The 20,167-nt window shown below is 40.3% G+C and overlaps 1 protein-coding gene across 3 annotated transcripts in view; it reads right to left on the reverse strand.

Annotated features, from left to right (window-relative positions):
- The window catches only part of CDH13 (cadherin 13), a 444,776-nt gene that overhangs the window by 274,996 nt on the left and 149,613 nt on the right, over window positions 1-20,167 (reverse strand). For all 3 annotated transcript variants that reach the window (XM_066327533.1, XM_066327534.1, XM_066327532.1), the window contains one exon: window positions 13,757-13,965. In XM_066327533.1, the coding sequence (XP_066183630.1) occupies window positions 13,757-13,965 (209 nt within the window). The remainder of the gene's footprint in view (window positions 1-13,756; window positions 13,966-20,167) is intronic.

Here is a 20,167-nt window from a genome sequence, read left to right on the forward strand (position 1 = left end):
GTACATTCATTTTAACTGTATTCCACCTGTAAATATTAAAGACTTAAAAATACTGGGATAAATTGATGTAGATTTGCTTAAAGGTTTTATAAATAGCCGTGTATTATGTCACTTTTCCAGGTGTCTGCTTTGTTGACAGTCACTTTATTCCAGTTCCCCTGCAGTGAACATGAAACAGTCACCTAAAGAAAACCTTTGGTAATTAGAACAAGGCAGGTACTAAACCTATCCTGTGGCTTATCTCTGCATTTGTAGCTGGAGTTCATTAACTTGTCAGCACTGATTCCTTTTGAATAGGAAAGTGAAATGAAAAAAATGACATGCAAATCAATATCAACTGTTAAGCCGTGTTCTCATTTAGTGCAGTGTCAGATATGAAATATTAAGAATCAAAATGAAAATTTCTGGTGGAAAAACACACTCAGTGTGTTATTTTTATAAGACAATTATTACAGTGAATTAAGGTATTTTTCATCCCATGGTAAAAGTTACAGCATGGGGAAAGTTAGAGAAAATCTTCTAAAGTTTTTGTTTGTTGGTTTTCAGACTTTTTTAAACAACATTAGGCTTGATAAATGGAAGAAGCATTTAAAAATGCATAATTCATGCTTATTAGTTGAGACAAAATCCATGTAGCACATTCAAATACATCTAGAGAGACATCTGCTTAAATGAGTCCCACAGAACTCAGCATTCCATCACAGTTCCACTGATATTTTTGAAAAAATACACTTCACACATATAAATCTGTTATCAGAGGATTACAAATTAGTCTCCTCGGACTAGATAATAATGGTGCTAACGGGGTGCCAAAGATCAGAGGAAATTTGCTGGTGATGAGCACAAGGTAAAAAGGCAAAGATCTGCTTGGGTATCCTGGTCTGAGTTGAATTCCTTATTTTATTTTCTCCCTAGGGAGGAGCCAAGGCAGCAGCTGCACCTGGAGAACTGCAGGGCACCTCCAGACCTGGAGGATGCCACTGCACCAGCCCCTGGGCTGAGCTCACCTGGCACCCACTAAGCACTTGGGATGGAAATTCAATCTCTGCATTGTTGAGTCTCCAACAGCAAAGACAAAAGGTTTCATCACCCTGCATTCAAATTCCCCACCTTTAATGTGCTCACTGAATAACTCCAATTTCTGCAGGGACCAGACACAGAGAGGTATCAAAGTGAAGATTGCCAGGAGTAAGACTTTTTTCCTTTTGCCCAGCTTGGGTTTTCTTCTGGAAGCTCTTTACTGCATTTCCTGCATGTATTTCCTAAAGCCATGATCTTTCTCAGGCCTTCCATACTGCAGGGAAATGAAGGAGAAATTCCTTCATTTTGGAGGGGTTTGCTCTCCCTTCATTCTGCTGAGCACATACCCTCACTGGAAACCAGAGTTTTATCTCCCCACTGTCTAGACTCGGGGTTAATTCACATTATTTTCTCATTTTGTAGTTTTAAAGAATGAGTTTTAATCAAGCCACTTATCTAATTCACAATTGTTCAGAAACATATTTTCCATTAATAAAATGATCCTAAGTGCAGCCTAATGCATTGAGTGCCAACAAAAAGAAAAGACACAATAATTACCAGCACTGACAAGGAATTTGGAAAGCCATTAAACAAAACCAATCATTTCTCTCCCCCAGTCCTCCACCTAAAACTCTCCCATATTTTTATACCACTGGAAGCTATAGTAATTATGCCCCTCAAGTAAACCATCAATTCTTCTGTTTGGTAGACAAAAATTAAAGGAACCCTTTCCCTTTTGTACTTCTAATATATTCCCCATGTTTTCCCTCTAATTGAATTAAATATGACACGTTAAAGAAGGAAACATTTCCGTTTGGGATACAGATGATTGAACTTTTCTGGCAGATGTTAAATTTAATAAACATCATAGGACGGAACAGAACCTCCTTTATGTTATTTACAAATTAGATATATAATTTTAAAGTAATTACAGACAGTACACAAAATCTGGGATTAAAAGCCACTGAATAAATGTGAAACTTCTGAGATCCTCTGAAGAGCTGCTTGATCAAAAAAACATTAATTTTGCAGGGACTCAGCTGAAGGCAGAAGTAACATTAAAAATAACTGAAGAGGTTTTTTTTTTCCTGTTTCACAGACACAAAATATAACTGGCAGACTGTGACTACCCACTAACATTATGCACAATTAATATTACATATATCAACTTGATGCTAATAGTATCCAATAGAAAGGACCATGCCATATGATAGTCCCACTAATGCATTCAGCTTTCCTGGCAATTAAACAACATGGAAGCACTAACAATTAACATCAAGGTCACCCCCAGATAAATTTTGATTTGGACACTCCTCACAGCAGATTTATGAGTGGATTCAAAGCTCATTAAAGTTGGTGGAATGACTCCTGTTGACTTAATGGGGATTGCATTTGGTGCACTGCTTGCTGTGTTTTCCTATGACAGATTAATTACACGGTTTTGTGAATAATCAGGCCTAAAATCAACCCTGTAACTTAGAGCTCCCAGCACTGCTCACACACTCGTGCAGCTTTGTCAGTGATGAGCTTGAGTGTTATAGATGTGAGCTAAATTCTGAGCCAGATCTCCCCAGCCTTGATTTTTAATCTTTAAATTGAAGTTTTAACAGCCCCCCTCCCATTACCTCTGCCTGAATTCCTGATTTGAGAGTCAATTTTGAGGGTCAGTTCTGGCTTTAATGACCAAAACTTGTAGGGAGCAGAGGGAAAGAGAGAGAGCTATGGAAGGACAACACAATACAGCAGTACAGAGAAAGTGAAGCTCTCTGCAAACAAAGTCAGAAATGTCCTGCACATCCAAATGAGGGATAAGGACACAGTGTCTGAGCTACCCACAGAACAGCTGCCAGTTCTGCCCTTGACCTGCTCCTGAAACAATTCACCTCCCCTGAAAACCAAAGGGGGGACAAACATAAAAATTTTAGTACCAAATTGGAGTAGTTATTGAAACAGAGTGGACAGAAGAACCAACTGTGTCAATTTTAAGGTTTAAGTCATGCAGGAACATGACTGTGTTGAAAAGCTGTCAAATATTGTTCTTCTTCTTTGTCCCAACCAATACATTCCTACATCTCTATTATAGATGCAACACAAAACTATAATGTTAGCACTGAACAGAACGTGTGTTAAAGTCTCTCCCGCAAGATATTCCACACTGATGTATCAGTAATGTTTCCAAAGACATACTGGAATTAAAATACATGTGACCAGTTCAAATGAAAGTCCCAGTTTGGAGGTTTGGCCTTTGACATAATCAATGACAGAACTGAATTAGTCTGAGGTAGTACCAAAACAAACCAGAAAACCCCATCTCCTAAACCAGAAGTTCAATGTAAGAGGTTTTTTTATTATTTCTAGATGACCATTCTGCTGCAAAGGACTGGCAGGATTAGGGTATGCCAGAGCAAACACAGAATATTAGTGTAATAGTCATCTTTGTCTACAGCATGAGCTGAGAGTTTGCAGCAAGAGCAGCAATAAGAACAGATTTAGTGAATATTCTTTTCGCAGATGCTGCCAGGCTGGAGCACATTCCTGAGTAACCTCAGCCCTCCTGCCAGGGGTTTTGTCACCAGCACAGTCTTTCAGCAGTCATGAGTCTCTTATCAAGCAGAAGTAGCTGACTTTTTTATTTCATGTTCAGGGAAAAGGAAAAAGTCACAGGTATGAGAATATTCTCTCTGTGCAGAGGAGAAACTGGAATGCATAATATTTGTCAGCCAATCAGGACTTTTGTATTTATTGGATATTTTTAAAGCATGAGTTCAATAATATCCAAATCAGAAGGATGTGACTCTGGAGAGCACTTGAGGTCCCTGTTGCAGAGAGGTGAGGTGCTGCTTTCTCTCCACATTGCTGGCCTTGCAGGGAGCCCTCTGCATTTTGATACAGCCTTTTCAGCTGCATTAGCAGTGCAAACACAAGCTGATTTCTTGCTAGTATTCTTTTTGGGGTTGGTCACAAATTCAGGTAATGCCAGTGCACCCTGATATCAGTGAAAAAGGTATAAAGCTTTCATCATCTCCCAGTTCTTCATGGGATCACACCCTTGAAATCTCTGGACCAAAAAAAATTCTGAGCCAATAGAATGAAAGTTTGGTTTGGTCTTCCTCATTAAAAAAAAAACCCACCCAAAACAAAAAAAAACCCACAACAACAACAACAAAAACCACCACCCTGTCCTATCACCTTCCTCCTGGTGATTAGAGGATAAATCTTTATACACTGCAACAGTGTTCAATACTGTAATAAAAGCCCAGGAAACATTCAGTAATTTAACACACAGCATCAGATGGGTTCTAAGAAGAATTAAAGAAAGATAAGTTGGATTTTTATGGGTTTTAATAGTGCATAGATTATCATCAATAAGTCTGCAAACTGTAAATCTTCATCTGATGGGTGTATTTTGCACACTTGTTCTAATAGTTCTGAAAAGATTCTGTCCATCAGGAGAGAATGAAAATGCTGAAGTCTGTGATGTTCCTTATTAGCAGGGTCCTTAAAGCTCCATATCATCTGGTCATTTACACATTTATATTCATAGAACATATATCTGATCTGAAATCCACGCACACACACAAAAATAAGACCCCAAGCTTTCATTTACAAACACACAGGTTTGTAAATGTCACAGGTTTGACCCTTTTTGAGACAAACCAAACCAAACCAAACCAAACCACACTGCCCTGGCATTACCTGGCCACATCAAATATTCAGTAGTTCTGCAGCACCACTGGTACCATAAGAGAGATTTTAAATGTAGTTAAGCATTTGCACTTTTTTCCTATGCAATCACAACCCCAGGTGACCTCTCAGTGAGAAACTGCATAAAACAAGTAGCAAAACTGGTTTTTTTTCTCAGACGGATCAACTGCTTAATGCAAAGGTTATTCAGTTTGATTTGGTGGTGAAATAAGTGAGGAGATGGATGATTAATAACTCCAAGATGACTGCAAGCATTAGCAGAGTTGTTTATTATGAAGACAACAAATTGCTCTGAGCTTTAACTCTGTCATTCTTCAAGTTGCCAAGTTATTCTAGGTATTAAAAAAAAAAAATCTGCAAAATAAGATGCAAAGAAATAATCATAAAAGCGTCAAAATTGTAATGATCAACAAATAAGGAATTTTAAGTCCAAAAGGAGCCATCTGTCCTTGCAATGGCAGAATCAATCCTTGGGGGAGGACAAATGAAGATTTTTATTCTGTGATGCTCCATTAAAGGTTTAAGGTGTGTGTTGAGATATGTGTTACTGTAATAACCATAATAAATATTCCTTCAGGATTGTGAAAATCAGCATGGAAACATTGGGGCATTCATTAGGGATTATTACTGGTGTGTCCACTGGAGAGAAATCACTAAACTCTTACTCAGAAAATCATCTTTTCATGTGAATAATTTCTCCTATTGGGGCTTTCTCAAACCCATGCTGCTTCTGGAAGATGAGGCAGAAGCTGATAGTGGAAAAACATCAGTAATATTTTGTGTCTGATTTGTCTATGTTTTGGGCACAACTTAGTCTGATTTCCTCTTGGAATTGTCTCTGTTCCTTAATAAATCTGAGAGCTCTCAGGTGGATCTGGGGTAGTTGTGGTGCACTGACTGCATCATTCCTGGTGCCAGATGGAAGAATAGCCATGGAATAAATGGACAGTTTTTCTTCTCTGCCCTAAGCCTCACACCTTCTTCTGGCTTCTGTGACATATCCTTTTCCTGATGGATTTGAGGACATTAAGGCTGTCATGGCAATTCTCATATCCTATCAAAATTGCCAGCTCCTTTGCCCTAATCCTTTGTTTAAGAAAACTCAGTTCTTATCCTGATGTGTAAAAGTATTATGAAATAAGTATCAAAAATAAAGATATCTATGCAAATGCCTCTTTTTAGAGATGTTTGTATTAAGCCACGCACACACACATTCCATCCCCACAACTTAATAGTTGCACTTTGAGGAACTTACAGGATGAAAGCCACTTTGTAAATGAAAGATATTACATTTCCTAAGAGACATCTACTTATCCTTTATGATCTTGCCTAATGTTCTACTAAATCATGCTTAGCCTCTTGCTTTCTTACTTATATCCTCATTTACTACATGAATTTTAAATTTAAACCTTTCACGAAGGGTTTCTTTAAATGTCCCCCACACCTCTGGCACGAGTTTCCACAGAACTCCATCAATCTCTGAAGATTAAGGCACAGGATTGGCACAGTTTTGTCTGTTCCAGAAAACTCCCAGGCTGGAGTCAGAACAATAAATGCTTGAAAAAATAATTATATGCCAATGCATGATGGTTTATCTCTCATCCATAACACTTAGAGGATTCTTTCTTTTTATGGATAAAGGACAGTTAATGTAGAACAGAAAGAGAAGGTAATCAAATTCAAAATATCTTCAGATCACTAAACGACCATTCAAACGCTTGTAAAATGTTTTAGCCACAAGAAGTAAATAGATACTTTCTTGGCCAGAATGAATTTTAGTTCAAATACAAGACTTTAGCAACCCTTGAGTAACTGCTCTCATTGAGGTTTGTGAAGAGTTGTGAAGAGGCTGTATGGATGGAGGATAAGACCTCAGTGTGTTTTAAAAGAAAATAGAGTAAAATTGGTGTATTCCAGAACTGCATCTGGTTCTGAGTTTCCACAAAAAACCTGAAGTTTCCACCAGAAGCACATCAAGCCATAGTGAAATAGTTGAGAACCAACTGAGCTGCCTAAATGCAGCTCAGGGCTGAAAAGAATTCTGTTTATAACTGGTTTTTAATAAAACGCATTCATTACAAAGAATTTTGCCTGTCATTTCACATCAGTCTATAAATAATTTGAAATCATTAACAAGGTCTGCGTTTGTCTCAAAAATAATCTAATTTCACCTTTGAATCGCTGCTAAACACATTCAATCCTTAGCTCTGCTTGCTGCTGAGGAGCACAAAGTGCCTTTTCCTGGGTAAATACATCCCCAGCTCACAGAGAATCTGAATGTAGATTACTCACAGAGGAAGGCACTGAACACTCACGGAAGTTAACACCTTCTTGTTCCACAGGCAATTATTCATGTTTCCAGTCTATAAGACCATTTTTCTCTCCTTAAATAACCGAGTCCTTCTCATTTACATGCTGAAGTTGCACACTGAGGGAAAGAGGAGGAAAGCGAGCCCACACATTTGATCTAAGCACTTACACACACAGTGAATAAACTTACGAGTCACACTTTGTCCAGAAAAAGGAACATTAAATTAATGAAAACCACCAGTGGCTCCTGTTCTTTATAGCATTTACTCTGGTATTCAACACAATATGTAATTGTTGCTATGGCAACTGCCACATCTCTTGGCACCATAATAATTCTCAGATAAATGGATCTTTGTCAGAGCAAACTCCAAAGCCAGTGTATATGAAACCTGCATTTCCTTGGTGCTGGGAAGGGTGAATTCAGTGCAGGCTTCAGGAAGCACAAGCCTGGCAGTGGAGGCTGAGCTAAAAGGAAATGTGGGTGTCCATCAGCTCAGAGCTGCTCTGGGTGGGGACACCCAAAAGGTGCCCAGAAATGGGGCAGGAGAGCCACAGCCACACAGCCCTGCCAGGCACAGCCCCTGCTCCAGGGGCTGGAGCTAAAACCCTCTGGGACCATCATTTCAGCAGCTCCTGCATCAGGCTGGGGGATAAAAAGGGAAAATAGGTGACTGGAGTTTCTAAGGAACAGTGAGGTTAAGGAGATTTCTGATGTAAAAGGAGCTCTTTGTTGCTTCTGAGACAGCAAGTGGCCTGCACAGGGGATTTTTATAAAAATATAGTTTAAAAGGCAGCTAAATGACACTACAGAATGACCCATTGATGAGAACAGGCTCTTGCTTTCATTGACGTTAATTGAGATGTGTTCTGTGAAACCCTAAATGTAGCATTGCAGACTTTGAAAGAAAAAAAAGAATAGCATCTATTCAATGGTGATTATGGCAGGGAAAACTCATTAAGGAAAATGCCACCAATACACAGGTATTAAATTCTAAGATCACTTTTGCCTCAGCTTTTTATGCATGAATTCCAAGTCAATATGTGCTTGCAGTGCGATAACAAAAGTAACAGGAGTGATAACAACTTAATAACTTAATAGCTGGGAGAATGTTAATATGTTAAACTTTCTGCCAAACTGAACACAACAGTGGGAAAATTACTTTCTTTTTGTTGTTTGATCTTTAAGAAAATCCTTCTTTATATGCCTGAAGGACACTTTAATATCTGAAGGCAAGGGATCTCCCCAGCTTTGCTGGAAATGATATTCTATACACAGTTTTGATCAGTATAATAACTCAAACGTATCACAGGTATTGATGCACCCCCTGTGACTTATTCTATTTTGTGCCTGAAAATTAAATGCAAAATATGGTGGTTTATTTATGCAGTGCATCCCTTTCTGCAGCAACTGCTATATGCAAAATCTAATAACATGGAACTCTTTGAGCCTGTTTGTCAATATCTCATATGAGAGTCCATCTCCATACCTCTGCACAGTCATTTTCAGCCTATTTGGAATTCTATTCTAAACAGAAAAATGCTAATATACGTTAATGGGAACGATTGCCTGCTATATCAGAGGGGCTGATTCTTGATCTTATTTTCCAAATAACTTATTGAATTGCCAGATGACTAAACTCAGCTATTCACACTTCCTTGCCTGAATATTTTCTGCTGTGAGAGAATCCTGATTCATAATAAGATTATTGATCCGTTATCATCTGTTTCAAGGCAGAAAGCCATACATGTAGGATTTAAGGCTGTAGGCACTTTTTATCTCATATCCATAATATTTGCAATCTCTATCCTGTGGGGGATAAGCAGAGAGCAAGACACAAACAAGAAATGCTAAGGTTTAAATCCAAGCAGCTTAGTTTTATTATTTCTGTTTGATACTTTAGGAAACACACATGGACAGAAAGCAACTTGCCCAAAAGGTATCCATGCAGGCAGAGACTTGGTAGGAATCAGAAAATTCGGGAAGTTTTTGGCCAGGCTGCTGAGGCTCTGTCCCTGCTGTAACAAGCACAGCCAAGTGCTGATGTTGGTCAAAGCAGTGCTTTGACAAAGGGAAAAAAAAACCAGCAGCTTCTGCCCAGCCCCTGGCTGGTACAAAGTGCACTGGACAAAGTAGCAGGACTGGGGCAACTTCATTTCCTTCAGTCTGAGCTGCTGCTGGAGATGGCTTTAAACTTTGCCTGCAACATGCTGTCTCAGGGTGTGCTCCTCACTCTTATCTCTCCTTTTCTTTCTCCTGCTCCTTTTCTATCTAGTGCCTGAAATGTGTCCTGAGGCTTTGACAGTTTCTATTTAATCATTTCATCCTTCTGTATGGAAGACTGCTGAGCACCATGCAGCGAAGTTACTACCAGCCTGGAATTTCTGAATATCTGCCTGCCCTCTTATCTGCTTTGGTGCCAGACTCTTGATATCTCACTCCCCTCCACCCCTCACCCTGTGTCTGTAATGGTGTAACAAATAAAAGTTCTAAATAACTCCCTTTGCTGTGGGGAAGGGAAAAAAAAATAAAGGCTGCCAACACAGAAAGGCAGAGACAGATTGTGTCCCAAGGTTTCCTTTTAGCTCCCAGTACACTGAGGGTATGTTCATTAAAACCAGCATTAGATTTCAGAGGGGGAACAGGACCAGCAGACACCATTTTATTTAGCCTTGGGGGACACAGTTCAAGCCCCAGCTTGCCACCTTTTGCAGCTCACCATTTATTATGAGGCTCTACAGATAGAGCCTGGCTATGCTTTCTGCCTTCCACAAAACCTGACTCTTGCAATAAATACATAAATCCACTAATGTCTGGACAAGTGTTCAGACAAAGTGAAATTTCCAACTTTCAGTTGTCCTACTTTCTCCATAAAACAAAGCAGGGATCAAGCATTGGACAGGACACCAGTTTAAAAAAAAAGAAAAAAAAGAAAAGAGAATGCTGCCAGTCACTGGCTCAGCCATTTTCTCCCCAACTAGGGTTTATGAGTGATTTATTTTTCCATTAGGGATTTGAGGCTTAGCAATTCTCTGAATTATTCAGAATGAATCCAAAGTTCATTTGAGGAATCCTGGGTGAATCAAAACATTTCTTTTTTTCCTCAATATCCCCAAGCACTTGAGTCCTGACTGTGTGAGAGGGCATCAAGCAAACACTGGGCAGAGCAGGGCACATCCCAACGCTGCTCCATGGGGAATGTTCCACTGCTCATTGGCACTGCTACATGGGGAATGCGTGTAGAATTTCTATTTTTGACTGAGCACTGATTTTTCACGGGCTCCAAGTCTGTACAGGCACATAACTGTTAAAGAGTTAATTATTAACACCTTCCACAGGCTCTTCTGTGCACTCACATTGAAAAGCCTCTCAGAAATGGCAGAAGATTTTGGGGAATATTCCCCTCTGTCAAGACTGATAGAGACCAGTACATCTATCCAAACTCATGGGAAGGAGGAGGCACATCCAGTGGGCTGCAGAAAGCAGTTCCAGCTGGAGTCTGATCTGGAAGCTGATGTGGAATCAGATGGACAGATTTCTGCACCTATGGATATCTGTAGGCAGAGATTCGTGGAGTTTGGAGTATGTTAGACATGCAGACATCAGGAAAAGCAGCAATGCAGCGTCTGCTCCTGCAGGAGATGGTGTGATCAGATCATGGCCAAGCTGGCCTGTGATGGAACCAGCTCTGCCCATATAAAGCCATGGCCACCCCTGGATGGAAAGCTGCAGGCTCTGCGGGTCTATTATGCCTTTGGCAGAAGAGGAGAAAAACAGGCCCTTCAAATGCAAATAACAGTTAAATAGTTTTGATATTCCAACAGCCACTGATTCTACTCTGGCCACGAAGTTAATTTAGTTAATCACATAGGACGGATGGGTGAGGCCAGCTGGAATCATCCCCTATCTTTAGCAGGAAAGAACTTCACCCCTTCACCAACAGAATACCAAAAGCTTTTCTGCACACTCCAGATTGCACCTCTAGATAATTTCCATATTCATCCAAAGTATGGTTGGTAGCAATCAGAAAGTTTTAGGAGCTACACTCTGTTCCGAGGCTCCGAACTGCCAGTCAGCACATCAGAGATCATTGTTGAGAGCCATCCCAAACATTTTGGGAATCTGCAATTAGCAACATTAACAATAGGATTTCACAGATGTAGGTTACATGCTTTCAGAAGAGAAATGGCAGTTGCTGGCAGTGGCGAAATACTTAAGAACTACTTATCCTCTAATTAGACAAGGTACTGTTCTCTAAGTACTGAATGCTAAGCACTGCTCCAGCATGTGCTCATCTTAACCCCACAGAATTATGCTGAATTACTAAGGTTCCATCTGAGCATTTCTTAGCCAAGGCTCCTTGCATAAACAGATGGAGCAGTTCTGCTGTTTCCGTGCTGACACATTTAGACTGCAAAAAGTACAGGATTAAGTTCAAATTTATCATTAAATCACTTTAGATAGGACGCTGTAGTCTTTATATCCTTCTCGAGTATGACAAACAGAAAGACAACACTGGCTGTGTGGTGTTTAAAATCGGAAAATGGATGAAAATGTTGGGAAGGAACACTGGTTTAACAGGGACAGAGGACTGGGTGAGGCCAGAGCAGGACAGCCAACCCCAGAGATTTTTACATCCCCTTGGAGAGGGGGTGATCCTCACCAGATGGATTTCCCAGGACACATTAAGGCATCATGTAACTCACAGTGGCATTGCAGACACTAAAGCCCACGTCACATGGGTGATCATCTGGTTATGGGCTGAATACCAAAATCCAGAAAGGGGTGATGAATGTAGGTTGAATGATGCTGTGATATTGTCACCTGTGAGGAAAGGCTGCAAGTGGCAGAACACGCCTGATTTAGACTGGTTTTCTCTCTCTGAAGCAACACAAAGTGGTTGGAGCAGAATCCAGGAGTGGGGCCAGATCAGCCCTGGCTTTCAAACGTAGTCTGGAGAGAGATTTCAACACTGGGCACCAATTAATATTGCTGGAACATTCTGAGGGGAGCCTCCCCAGAACCCAAACAGGACATAAAGGGGGAAGGTAGGAACCTTGGCAGAGCTTGTCATAGTCTGTGCAAATACACACACTGTAATTCCTACTCATGAGACAAGATTTCTCCTAGATTGTAACTTCCATGGAATATCTGACAAGATTTCCCTTACATTGCAGCTTCCATGGAATTTCTCCCACCACAGATATCGAAGGGCTGCTTCTCTAAGTAAACCAGAATAAATCTTCAGAATGTGATTCTCAGAGAGTCAGATCTTCACACATAAACCAATCCCTTGAAGTTTAACTCCAGACCTCCTGTCAGAGACATCACAAACTCCTCAGCAGTTTTAGTAACTTCTAACCAGAGGATGATGATCCCCATTTTGAAACTGCTCCTAAGATTTCAAAATGAAACCATTTGAACGTTCTTGTAAATGCACCAGAAGGAGCAAGGCTTGCTAGTCTGAGGCACAGGACAGCCAAGTGCCCAGCTTGCTCCTGCAAGTGTGGCTTTCCCACTTTGAATTTGGCAGTCTGTGGTCCTAAACTCACAGCTCCTCCACGTAAGACACTCCTTCAAGTATGACTGTGTTAAAGTTTAATTTTGTGAAGAAACGGCATATTTAAATAAAATTAAATTCCATCTCAGTGTTCTGATCAGCTTTCTGCAGTTACACATTCTGGTTCTTCCTCTCCCACTGGCAATCCATATTCACATCGTGTGCTGCCTAAAGTGCAGAGCAAAACCTTTCCTCTGCCATGGACTTTCAGAAGTTTGTTCAGCCTTTCTTCCTCAAGATAATTTGTTTTTATAATGGAAGACTCAAGTTATACTAATATATTGTTGGGAATATAATGAGAATGCTGGCAATTGAATGTCTAAATGCCAAATCAAGACGGTAGATCAGTCATTTTTATCAAAGTTTCTGCAAAATTATAGATCTGTAAAGGTACCAGGCTTAATTGTCTAGTGAGCCACTGCCGTGGCTGCTTCTCTCCTAAATGTCAGGACACAGAGGTGAAGGCTGCCTCACATCTCCTTTTGTTACTTGCAAGGGTGTGAAGTAAATAATTCAAGCAATTTCTGGATTACCCTTATCCCCCAAGGGATGAGGTTTGTTTTACACTAAAATTCAGGAGGGGGAAAGAAAGGATAAAACTTTCAGTGGACAGAGCAGAACAAAAATCACCAGAGTCACAGAGACAGAGTGTAAACACATGCTGCTCTTTGTGTGCAGATGTTTCAGCAGTTTACCACCTAACAATGTCAGATAACCAGACCAATATGAAAATTGAAATTACACATTCCCACATACTTAGACTTGGAACAAAACATGAAGGTTCTGTAAATTCTAAATTACACATTTAAAGAATGGTTTTCCATTTTTTAGTTGTGGCCAAACTGTGATTACCTAGCATAACATACACTGGAAGAAGCAGCCAATTTTAATACTTGGGCTCTTTCATTTGAACAAACTCTTTATGAATGTTTAGCATCCACACCTGAAGATGTAATACATCTTCCAAAACCCGAGAAATCTGCATCACAAATTAAACCAAGCAATAAAATGATACAGCAATATCTGCACCCAAGACTGATTTTGATCTCTGCTAACAGATTAAAATTGCCTACAATCCTAGGTGACACATGTAAATATTTAGCAGCAGCATCTCCTTGGCCCTTTTTTTTTTGTTTTGCTTCAATCTTTGGTATTTATCTTACCTTTAATGCCCCACGTTTTTCATTTGCTTCAAGAATAAAGATTTCTGCCATATCCTCGGCGTGCTCCGACCTCGCGTGGACAAACAAGGCTTTGCCAGCTTCTGACACATTCTTGAGTGCAACCAAATTCCCATCAAGTTCCACTGTAAAGTCTGGGTTAGAAACTTCAAAGTTCAATTTGTTGTTCCCTTTGCAGTCATCAAATTTCACTGGGGGTGAAATAAAAATAAAAAAATAGGAAAAAAAGGAAAAAAACATGTTATAAGTACTCACTTTGGAACGCAAGCTTCAGATGTTACAAGCTGTTATGTTATTAGCTTGTTTATAAATTTGTGAAGAAGTGTCTCTCAAAGGAAAAAAAAAACTTTCAAAGAAGTTCTCTATTTTTCTGACTCTTCCTCATAAACAAACCTGTGAATGTGTACTTTCAGAAGGATGAAGAGGCTTTGACCACTCTAACTGGGTAGCAGATAAACAAAACACTTTGGGCATGAGACTTTTGTGATCCCTCCAATCAAATCCACACGCAGCTCCACAAGCTGAGCAGTGGCAATAGAGACCTTGTTGTGCTCCTCATCACAGCCCAGGGTCTCTAAAGGCTCTTCTGTGGCAAGGTGCTTGCAGATATTCAGTACATCTTTACACTCAGCACTGGTTGTTTACAGAATATTCAGCCCCAGGCTACTGCGAAAGTTCTGTAAAACTGAAAAACCAAACTCTAACATTTCTTTCTACCAAGACTGTCACACAGTTCATGGTGAGCTGCACTGTATCTAAGCATTGTGAGAACATTTAATTGAACATTAGCAGTCCATAATCCTGTTTCACTTCACGTGGAAAGCTGGCATAAAGAGGAGAATGTCCCTAAAGCACAAAGATTTGAGACTTCGTCTCAAATTTCTTCTCTGAGTAATTTTGCACAAAATACTGAATAAAATATTAGTGATTTAACTACCAGCTATATGAGGAAGAGATCTTCACCACAAGCTTGCAATTGCTAAACGAACTTTTCAGGTTTTGACATTGCTGAACAATGTATTTACATGTGAAAGGTTTTTCTGCAGACAACCTCCTTTGTATTCTCTACCCTCTCCTTGAGTTACTGCTGCTGCAGACTTCTCACTTACCTGTATGCTCTCACTATTTTTATTTTACATTTCACTTCCACTGGATCTTTAAAAACTCCATTACAATTTCAGAAAAAAACCCTAGAGACGGTGATACTACATAAAATCAACAACAATGGAGTTTTACTACAAAATAAAACACTGCATAATTGTTTAAATTCACTGTATAAACTTCCTGTATTAGGTCTTTGTTTTTAAAGGAAGAGAAACAATCCCAGAGTCTCTCATGGCCAATCCTAAAACTCTTCCTGACTGTGAAATCTCTATAACTGCTCCTAATAGTCTCATAGTGGGTGGCCCACTCAGCACTCCTGGGAAGTGACACAGAAATCCTCTTCATCAAATTGTGTATCTCTCTCCAGGCAGACCAGCATGAAGACAGAGGACCTTGTGGAGATCCTTCCTTTCTGGGCATTCACTGGGATTCAATCCCAAAGCACAACACCACAGGGAAAAAAAGAACCATCACTGTTTCCAGAATTTACAACTTCATTTCACGATGAATATTGATGAGATGGGTTAGATTAAAAATTAAACAGTGCCAAAGTCTCAATCATTCAAACAGAATAAGGCACAAAAAGAGTCGTGGGGCACTATTTGCCAAAGCAAGAGTGAAGGGTTGGCCTTGGGCTGCTCCCACCTCCCACCCAGCCACCCTCTCCCTGCCCCTCCTCAGCAGAACTGGAGAGAAAGATGGACAAGATAAAGACAAGGAGGTCACTTACTAATTACCATCACTGGCCAAACAGAGATGACTTGGGGAAAATTAATTTAATTGCCAATTAAAATAGACGCGGATGCTGAGAACACGACAAAATTAAAACCACCCCATGAAGCCATGACCCTGTGAATTCACAGCAGACAATCCCCTTCCCGAGGAGAGTCCAAACACTCTGACAGACACCACAGTCTCTGGCAGAAAAACTCCCCCAGCAGCCAAAGGATCTGCTGCTGTACAAAGTTTAAGCTCAATTACATGTTTTTAAGTAAAAACTGCTCCCATTTCCTCCACTTTACTTTAGGGCAAGAGAACTATCCTTGGATTCACAGTGGGACAGAAAACCAGAATTTCATCAGCTCATTTGCACTTTCATTGAATTTTGCTGAAAGCAAGAGGGATTACAAATAATAAAAAAAAAAAGAAGTTTCATTCTCAGACACTGCAGTCTCTCCAGACAAACCTATCTCAGGCAGTCATGTGGCAGATCCTGCCTGCAAAGCCTCGTATTGAAGTACAACCAGGAGGGAAAACCAGTGAATTTGGGAGCAGCAGCAGCTTAGAGCAATTTCAGAGAGCTCAGAGCATGGGAACTGCTCCCAAGGAGGGTCTGGTGCCCACAGCAGGATTTTGGTGGGAGGCTCCCCAAGCAAGGGCTCCCTGGTGCAAAACCACCCCTTGCAGTTAATATTGGGTTTATGACAGGTGTTCTAACAAACTCACTTCAACTTCCTAAAGCTACCAAGCAACAAAAATACAAGATTTTTCTGTCACTACAAATGTGAGAAGTTGAAATTCTCTGTACATATCACTGTATAGATACTGCTTAGATTGAGACCTTTGTGAACTACAAATCTCTTATTTTTTAATCTCCTAAAAAAACCCCACAACTTCCAACTAAATAATTCTAAAAACAAAACAAACAAAAAACCCCACCAAAAAAACCCACAAAAAAAATCTAACCCCCCCCCCCAAAAAAAAAAGAACTCCAACCAACCAACCAAAAACCTAAATGACACAAAAAAAAAAAAAAAAAAAAAAAAAAGGGTTTAGGAACTTGTTGTTTTAGTGGCATCCCTTCTCACTGTAGAAGGTTTGGAACTGTGTGTCCCTTAGGGTCACTTCTAACCCAAGCCAATCTGTGATTCTCCGAATAAATATGTGCTCTTCATAATCAAAAACTACTGCTGATTTACTATTAATAGCTTACAACTGGAAAAATTTAGCATTGGCCTTTGAGAAATAATATCAGGAATAAAAAGTTTAAAGAAACCAACATTTAAAAGGCAAAGAAAACTGTAATAAAGTAATCCCTTAAAACCAAATGCCACCAGAGCTTTAGCATCACCCAGCCAAACACTGCAGGTGCCTTTCAAGAAAAGGACAAACTGAGTTGTATTTCCAAAGCAGGGAGGAGCTGCTCCCACCTCTGTGCTCAGTGCTCTGGGATTCCTGCATCGCTGCCATCTGCATGCTCTGGGGAAACTCAAAGACCACATGCAGATTTGGCATGTGGAATCAGGAGAAGTATTTTAATCTCTTCTGTATTCCCTTGGAAGTATGAATTTGACACTTTTAAACCTTTTATATTTTGCTGTCTATTCATCCTGCTTTATGAAACCCTGCAACTGGGAGCTTATGAAACCCTGCAACTTTTTCCATAAAGAGCCAAGGCATTTGAAAGCAGGAAACTGTCTTTTTTTTTTTTCTTACCATATCTCATCCAAAAGCACTGATGTTTTCAATTCCCAGTCCTACCACAGAAACAAGAGTATTTGGTGAGGTTAATAGCAAGGAGAAGGAGAGAAAATGAAAAGGTACTGAGAAGCACTGATATGTAGGAGAGAAATTAGAAAGGGGAGGAGATGAGATGATCATAGGGATAAAGAAGAGTGAAGATTATTCGGCCTAAGGGCCAACAGGGATGAAACTGAAACCAATTTTTTACAGAGTTGAAGGGAACTGGAGCCTTAGATAAAACCCCTAGTCTGAGCTCGGGATCAAATGTGGACTTTATCAGGAAGATGTTGTCTCCTGGACCGGGCTGACCAGAGAACACCACCCAAGATTGAATTGTGTTCCCAGTCATCCTCACGGTGCTCCTCACTGGGAATATTTGTTTCCTTAAACTCCTGTGGCTTCTGGGGAAGAGCCACGGCAAATACCCAAAATTCACTGGACTTGAGCTGCCCTTAGCAAGCTCCAGGAGCAGCTACACTGCCCAAGGAGCTGGGCCTGGCACTGACCACACTGACATTCCCTGCCAGGCACTCAGGAGAGCTCTGAGGAGCTTCAGCTTCATCATCTTCCTCAGATTTCCCCCCCCTGGCATCACATCTATCTCTCAACCAAACCTGTACATTGTCAATGCCTGTTAAACACAAGGGAAATAGGATTTTTAGTTCTTATTCTCTGGTGAAAAAAATCTTGCTTTGTGCATAAAGCCAATGTAGAAATCCCTATGTAAGAACTATAAATTGTGATTAATTAATTAATTGCTCCTTTTGTCCCCCAAGTACCAACCAGTGTAACAAGAAACGAGACAGAAGTTGTGGATATCAGCTGTGGAAAGTGTCAGCCTGAGCTGCAAAGGTGCTCTCTGAATATCCAACACCTTTCTTCTTGGCAGCCCTGGTAACATATGGTCTGTGTGATGATGTTTGTGGTGCTCATGCATTTGTCACAGAGATGAGGTGTCAGGAAAGCCCCGAGATGGATAATTGACATTATTCCCACTACCCACGTGCATTATAACAGGTTGGGAGAGTGGCAGCCTGATGAGAAGGGCCACAAACCCCCAAACCTCCCATGTTTTCCTGCACACTCACTCTGTATTGGAGCTTAAGGGGTTTAGCTGGATTTTAAACTCCTCAGAGCAAAGGCCACGTGTTCACTCTGTGTCTGTACAGCACTTGCAACAAAATGATTCATGTTTGGTGCTCAGGGTGCTACAAAAGTGCAAAAAATGAATAATAGCAACAGTTCAGCTCTAGCCTTAAAATAAAACGTTGGTAATGCTGCACCAGGCATGACAAGTGAATGTCTCATTGACAAGAACTCAATGGGCAATTAAAACAGTGATCTAATATTTATATGAAGGTGGAGTTCCTCATTTATTGACGCATCTATGACTCTTTTGATGTTCCTAGTCATGCTCCAGCTGCCAAATGAACATCTTTATTGTGCCTAATATGCCACATGCTATGAGACAGGCTCCAAAACTCCATGCAAGCAAAATGAAAACACTGCCAAGCAGCTCCCAGTGAAAAACATGAGTGTCATTCATCGCCCTCTGTTCATTTCTCAGCCTCCTGTGTTCAACTTTTACTCCTGTTTGTAAAATTCACATGTGAATTGTACAGAATATTTCTTTCCACTGAGCAATATTCATTATTAGCAATACCTGCGTGCATCCCAAAGCTTTAATCACTGACTTTGAGCTTATTATCACCAAAAGACCCATTGGAAAACCTTGTGCAGGATCCCAAGTTGATGAGTGCGATGATGGGAGAAGATGTAACTGGAAATATTAACCTTTATAGAACTCAGCAAGAGCATTCATGTTCCTGGGATTCCTCCTTTCAGTGCATTCCACTTTCCCTGTTATCATATATCACAAATGTGAGGTTCTTACACCACTGTGATATTTATGGTAATGACCCACAGATGTTCTAGAGAATACCATTCTAAAACATTGAAAGGGTAGCAGTTGCACTTCTTGTAAACTAAAGTAAAAGTGAACAAGCTGAAATAAGTTTGTATGCAAAAGCATATGTTGGCCTGATGTATTCCACTTCCAAAGCAATTTTTTTTTTCTGAGTTTAATTCTCAGAAGTTTAATTTGTTTTGAACAGCAATACTGAATCCATGATTTTCTCTCTGCTGAAATCTCCACAGAGGTATTCTGAATAAATAAATACACATATTTATCTATAAGCACACCAAAACTAACTCTGTAAGTCTCTATGCACAGATATTCATGTTTTTCTGTTAGCTGATCATAACAAGAAACAAAATGGCTCCTGAATGAGGAAATTTCACACAGAAAATACAGACTTAATTACTCTATCAATGAATATTAAGGATGCTTTTTGTAAATATAACCTAGCCTTGCTCAAATCCATGGGAATTACAGCACCAAAGTGATATTATCCTGTGCACTTTTTCTTCTCCTTTTTAGCAAATAACTTTAGATCATATTTAAGCCACGAGTCAGAAGGTGTATCTGTGAGAGGTCTGGAGATGCAAGAAAAGCACATTACAGCTGCACAAAGGCAACTTAACTTCCCAGCCCAGCAGGGATCGCCCAGCCCAGCTCAGTCCTCCCTGCTCAACAACATTTGCAAAACAGGGGAGCTCGACAGACACCAGCAAGGCTGAGCTTCATTAACTACAAAGAGGGAAAAGTGATGGCTGAGGCAAATGGAAACGTTTCTGAGTGTTGTTTTTGTTGTGTATAAAAATTCATAAAGCGCCGTGACCTGGCCAGGCTCTTGTCAGCAATGAGCAGTGAGTGGAAACAGCAGGAGAGGGACAGGCACTCAGTGTAGCCCTGGTTCCGTGCCT

The sequence above is a fragment of the Sylvia atricapilla genome, chromosome 12 (assembly GCF_009819655.1).
Source record: "Sylvia atricapilla isolate bSylAtr1 chromosome 12, bSylAtr1.pri, whole genome shotgun sequence".
Lineage (NCBI taxonomy): Eukaryota > Metazoa > Chordata > Aves > Passeriformes > Sylviidae > Sylvia > Sylvia atricapilla.